General features: G+C 39.8%; 1 protein-coding gene across 7 annotated transcripts in view; it reads left to right on the forward strand.

Moving 5' to 3' along the window:
- Positions 1-3579, forward strand: part of vav2 (vav 2 guanine nucleotide exchange factor) — a 211894-nt gene extending 208315 nt beyond the window's left edge. For 4 of the 7 annotated variants that reach the window (XM_069705143.1, XM_069705169.1, XM_069705152.1 and 1 more), the window contains exons 28-30: positions 202-291; positions 782-936; positions 2821-3579. In XM_069705143.1, the coding sequence (XP_069561244.1) occupies positions 202-291; positions 782-936; positions 2821-2868 (293 nt within the window). In that variant the 3' untranslated portion in view covers positions 2869-3579. The remainder of the gene's footprint in view (positions 1-201; positions 292-781; positions 937-2820) is intronic. The other 3 variants (XM_069705160.1, XM_069705197.1, XM_069705187.1) reach the window with 2 other exon arrangements.
- Positions 3580-6199: the final 2620 nt, after the last annotated feature.

Genomic DNA, 6199 nt, shown 5'->3' on the forward strand with positions numbered 1-6199 from the left:
CTGCTTTATAATGAAAAAGGGAATGTGAATTGATACAATATAGGACCTTTGAGATTAAACAGGACACAGAGGGAACTATAACTTTCATGCATTTTCCTTCTTAACTATTCTGCTATTCTGGATCCAGCTGTGCCTTCCTGCACCTCTAAAATTTTCCGGCTCTATTTCTTCCTCCGTCTCTTTTTTCTCTCCCCCTCTCAGCAGCCACCTGCGCCTCCTACAACTTCTCCTTCCTCAGTCCGCAGGGCCTCAACTTTTCCTCTTCTCAGAGCTCAGCTCCCTTTTGGTCAGGTACTCTTCTTTTTTTTTTTCTTCTCCTTTCTTTTCTTGCTCCTGTTGTCTTCTTGCACCCCATCGCCTGTAATTACTTAATAAGCCTCTGTGCTCTCGACCTCATTTCCTCTTCTCTGTGACGCTCTTTTCATTAACAAGAGCATTTCAGTTCTTCCCAGGGTGACATTTCCTCATTAAATCAAGAGAAGGAAACCTCTCCCGTGATGAAACCATTTATAGTCCTTTCCCATTGTGCTCATTTGTCATTTTGTGACCACAGTGTTTCGTACTGAACACTGACCTGGCCATCTTCCCTCTGTACATCCTTCACAACTAATTATCATTATGTCCAGTATGACCTCTCTCTCAACCATCTCTCACGCATCGAGAAAGTTATTCATCTCTAATGCCAGTAATTAATAACTGTTCTTACTGCATTATATATAAAACAATTGAAGTAAATTGTTAAACTATGAAAGTACTGAGCTCCCACCGTTTCCATTTTCAGTGTTTACTCCTCGGGTGGTCAGTACAGCCGTGGCCAGGTATAACTTTGCGGCGCGAGACATGAGAGAGCTGTCGCTGCGAGAAGGGGACATTGTTAAAATCTACAGCAAGATCGGCGGAGACCAGGGCTGGTGGAAAGGAGAGGCCAGTGGAAGAGTGAGTAAAGCTCATTCATAGATGGTGAAAATGATCAGAGCCCAGAGTGCACTGAAAGTAAATGCTATGGGTGCTATAATTTTTGGATATTAGTACCGAACACATGCCATTAGCTTAATCATTATAGAGATATGCATACCATGAAAAATTAAGTAATCACGCACTCTAAAGTACATCACTGATGTGAGCTTGCTGGACACCAGAGTGTCTGAATTTCACAATTAAATAATTGATATTAAAAGCATTCATGAAGCAGGTGGTTGAAAGAGGGAAGTAAAAACCTGGCTACTGGGAATTGTGCCAGTTCAATAGGCTGGCTGTGAAACTGGATGTGATGTCATCTTTTTATTTTAGGAATGTTCCCCATCAAGCTGTAAAATTGACAGTGTTAATGTGTTGCTGTAGAGCCAGACTGAGTGTGTCCGTTCAGGTTGTGCAGTCGCATAGCTAAACTTTGCTGCACTTTTTTGTGCAGTGTGCTGTCTAAATGCTTTAGCAGTCTCATCTGGATTTGATCAAAGCATGTTGCCATTTTACTTTTACTCCAAGGGTGGAAATATGTTTTTCCACTTTCTCCTATCATTTGTGAAATGGAACCATATAATGGCATTAATGGCACAGATGAAGTAATGAAGACTAAAATGTATTGGTTGAATAAAAAGTCAGTTAGATTTAATCTAAAACTGATATTAGTGTGCAGAAAATGTGTGCTAGTGGAAGGCATACAGTAAATGAATGCAGATTATTCGTATTCTTATTCTTAAAAGTTTATTATTAGGCATGACTAAAAGAACCAGAACATATTCATTTAAGGAGCTGGCAGGGTTCCACATGACAGGTGGCCTAGGGGCCAGTAAAATATAATTTATGGCAAGTAAATTGGACAACAACTTGCCCATTTGGGCCATTGGCGGCCAATCAGAGTCCAAGGTGCAAGCGAAGGCTATATTAAATGATGTTGTGTTTAAGCTGTGTGACCGATGCAATGCATTGTGATTCACTAAAATGCATGTGGGGAAGATGAGCTCATTGTGAGATGTGCTTTTATCAGGTAGAGTCACATCCACATCAGAGTAGCCATCGCTAGTTTTCTGTCAATCAACAAGTCGTTGCAGCTCTGCAGTTTCCTTATTAAAAATATTATAAAATCCAACCACCAATTGAAAAGGTCTCCTAAATATGCCTCTTGCTTTCTCAAGCCAGCCCAACAAAACGTTACGGAGGAAGTTGTCCACAGCTGGAAAAACAAGAGAAGCCCATAAAAGAGTATAACTTCCCTTCACCTGAGACAGGCCAGATTTGTTGAAATATTCACTTGCAGCTCCCTAATTTTAACATATCGATCTGGTCCAAGAAAAACTCAGAGGCTTGTAATCGGGTCGAGGCTTGTAAATGTTATTTACACATAACATCCACACATACAGATCCCAACAGGAGGAAATGGAGGTCTTGGTGTTGCCATAAATACAACCTTTGTGTCGGTATTACCTTCGTTAGTTTAGTACTCACTTCACTATTCTAAAAAGTAAGAGACGTCGTTGCCTAGCAACAGCTGAAGTAGTATTTGAAGTAGCCCTCAACTATATATCTTTTTTCTTTTTTTATAGTACAGAGGCGATGCTGCTACTGAGCTGTGCAATTATCTGAAAATAATGCACATCCTCTGGCAAATGAGTGGAGACAAAAGTACTCTGGGCAGCCTTGATCTAATGTATTCATACTGTGGATTCACTTCAGTGTTACCAAATGTTTACCATACTGCAGCTAAAGCATGTAAAAAAAAAAAAAAAAAAAAAAAGCCTCTGGATCAACTCAATTAACATTTCTTGTTTACTCTGCTTAACACAGCAGTGTGTGTCTGATAATCACTGTTTCATTTTGCAGATTGGATGGTTTCCCTCAACCTACGTGGATGAAGAGGGAGTGCAGTAAGGCTCAGATGCCACTTTTAAATCAGGAACCGTCTTCTATCTACTGTTCTCAGTGAAAATCACTCCCTCTCTCCAGGAAAACGCTTGTTGTTTTTGGTGGACTCTCATTTTTTTCTGCAGGCGTTTCTTACACTGATTCTCATTCTTCAATTATGCATCAGTTTTTGGGTTTTTTTTGTTTATTTTTTGCAGGATGTCCTGTTTAAATTCTGTACAGGAAAGAAGAAAAAAAAAAAATCAAGCTTGCTGTCTGTCAGCCTGCGTGTGCTCTGCTGAGACTTTAATGAACTGAGGACACAGCAAAAAGGACTGTCGAAAGCTTTACTTTGAAAAAAGGCTCCCCTTTGTTGCAGGTCTATGCGAGGTGAAATAATTGTACAGTATAGATAATTTATTGAATAGAGATTATTATCGTTACTAATGATTATTGTGGCGAAGTTGATTTAAGCAAAGAATCAGATCAGAAAAACTAAAATAATAAGAAAAAAAAAATGGTGTGTTCACATGTGGAGATTTTGCCTTAGTTGTCATGGTGATGCCTTGTAGGCTGACACCAGTGAAGGGAATCGACTTTGTTGACTGGTTTTACTTCTCCATGTATGCATGTGCCCATGTGCGGCCCACATAAACACACACAACATACAGACTAATGTACAGTATGGTGCCTTTGAAGAATGGTCGTTGCTTACTGAACCTCAACAGCAGCCAGTAAAGAACAGACGGTTCATCCACATGCAGAGGACTTTACTGAAGGAGGGGAGAGGCACTAATGCATACAGGTGACAGCTCGACTTCTGAGCCCTCGAAAAACAACATGGTGAAGCATTTAACCCCTCCTGAGAGGAAACTGGATGGACTCTCAGCTGGAGGGTTTTTATAGGCCACAACAACCACACACACACAGTTCACGTCAAGTCTTGGTGTCACCGGTCTGTGGGTGCAGTCAGCTGGATGCGAAAGGGAAACATCATTCAACTCAACAGCCACATCACACTTTTAAAATCTCTAAATTCATTGTTTGCTTTTTATTGCACAGAATCACGATTCTTTTTTTGAACTGGACCAACCGTTTCTTTTGAATCATTTCAAGCCAAATTCAGCCATGTTTCAATCTCTGATGGATTGTTGTGATTTTTGTACCTTGCCTTATTTGTTTTGTAATATTTTTTTTTATTTTGCAGATTATCAGGTGATGGGATTTTTTCCTCCCCCCTTTTAATGTTAATCATGTTTCATGTGTGAAATTCCATTTGGTGCTGTGCAGACTGGTGGAAATCAAACCGTGTCAGACGATTTTCAATCTGAAGGAAAACTCTGTGCTGATGACATGTATCCTCAGAAGGAGCCCTTAATCGTTTTGTGATTTTCTAGGGGTGCGGTGCTTAGTGTTTCTTTTTATTTCCAGTAATCTCCTGGCTCCATAAATACTTTACAGATTTACAGTCAATTAGCTGCAGGGTGCTGGCGTACAGCTTTCATCGGCTTTTCTACCAAGAGCATAAACGTACCAAACAACTTCCTGATTCTAGTTCTACAGATATTCCGATTTTTATTGATCTTGTCAGCTCAGCTTTCTTTAAGAGGTGAGTTCAATTTTTGTTGACATGAAATTTGATATACAGTGTATTGACTAACTCCGGTATATGGCCTTATCTTTAACCATCATATTTTCCACAAAGACATTTGCATATTGATATATGTTGTATTGATGCAGAAAACAAAAAGAAAAAATAAGCAATGCTTTACTTTAAATTACACTTTAAAGTAGCTGCTGAAAGTAACAATCCCGAAGCTCTGCCTTTTGTTCTCTTTGGTGATAAGTGGTAATTGCAGATGTGCTTTTGCACATCATTTTCCATACAAACAGTCTCATCAAGTTCATTTTGTTTTTTTTCCTTTTGTCTTTTTTCCTTTGGTTATGCACTTGTTTTTGATGTTTCATCATCTCCAGTCATTGATCATTCCTTTGTTTGTTGGCTCATAGCAACACTAGCAGAGACCAGAAAAAAACAGTCCAGCACAACTTCTTCTCAGCACACTTCTTTTCACACAAGTGAATTGAAGAGTGAGCCTGTTGTGCTGCTTAAGAGTTTTCCCGGGAATGACGCAGCTCATTCATTTTGCAAAAGGCCGACTGCAAATTCAAGGGCTTTCATCAGCTGTCCACAGACTCACTCACTATTGTGTTATTTCATTTGTTGCTACCAGGGACTTAAAAGACATTTATTTAAAAGAGGATCTTCGAGATTATTACTTTAAAGTAGCTTTTAAAATTTAGTCTGCCTTCTTGCTGCAAATAAAACAGGTCAGTCGGCAGAGACAATTGGAGCCAATAATGTTACACACCTCACTGAGAAGTAAAGTGCAAACACTGAGGACATCAGCTCTGGCTGGTTCACAAAGACCTCCGGAGTAGAGGATGCTGATATGTTTAGTTTCTAAACTTTTGACTGTCTATGATGTGCGTTACTGCGAAGGCCAACTGCCCTGAAAAACACAAAGTCCTAGCACTGTGTGAGGGGGACACACAGGAGGGCCTCCATGTTGTCTGGAAAGAGGGGGCGGGGTGAGGGTGGGAGGGGGTCTAGTCGCTTTTTATGTAGTGGACAAAAACCCATTGCATGTGGCTATTGATATTTCAACTCCTGTCAGTTCATCCTCGAAAAAATAAGTACTTAATCGTGTACATTTTTTTTGAATGGTTGGGTATTTCCAAATGAGGTCTATCATGAAATAAATATTTCTCTTTTGGTTTAAATATGAGACTGGATTCTTTTTTTTTTTGAATTTTGACTGTTTCATTGCAAACGATACAAAAACAAACCTTCACATACAGATCCCAGAATACAGTACAATAAAGTCCTTGTCACAATAGTGCTTTTCACACTGCATATCATTTACCAAGTTAGCCCCTCACACGCACAAAGTTAACCCAGGGTTAACTTAAACCCAGGGCTATATGACTCAGTGCACTTTTCTTAGACCTGGGTTTAATGTCTGAAACGAACGTTTACAATCTGGATTAATGCATCACGAGGCTTGTCTTTAACATCAAAGTTCACTACAGCAAAACGTGAGATAGCCACGCTTTGGCCTCTTTGCTTTGCCTGTAGTGGATGAAAATGAAACCCACTGCATGCATAGAGCCATGTGATTTACAGGAAAATAAACCTTTTAGGAGAATCACATGGTTGGGATTAGGACATCACCACATGGTTGGGGTTTGTGACAAAAAACATGGTTGGGGTTACGAAAAAAACAACATGGTTGGGGAAACAAAAAACAACTCAAGAACAATGATGTCTCCTCCTGGATTTGAGCCTCTGCCTTCC

This window comes from Brachyistius frenatus, unplaced genomic scaffold (assembly GCF_029030835.1).
Source record: "Brachyistius frenatus isolate BFR_SWC_R1_liver_20210118 unplaced genomic scaffold, ASM2903083v1 Contig_3, whole genome shotgun sequence".
Classification (NCBI taxonomy): Eukaryota; Metazoa; Chordata; class Actinopteri; family Embiotocidae; genus Brachyistius; species Brachyistius frenatus.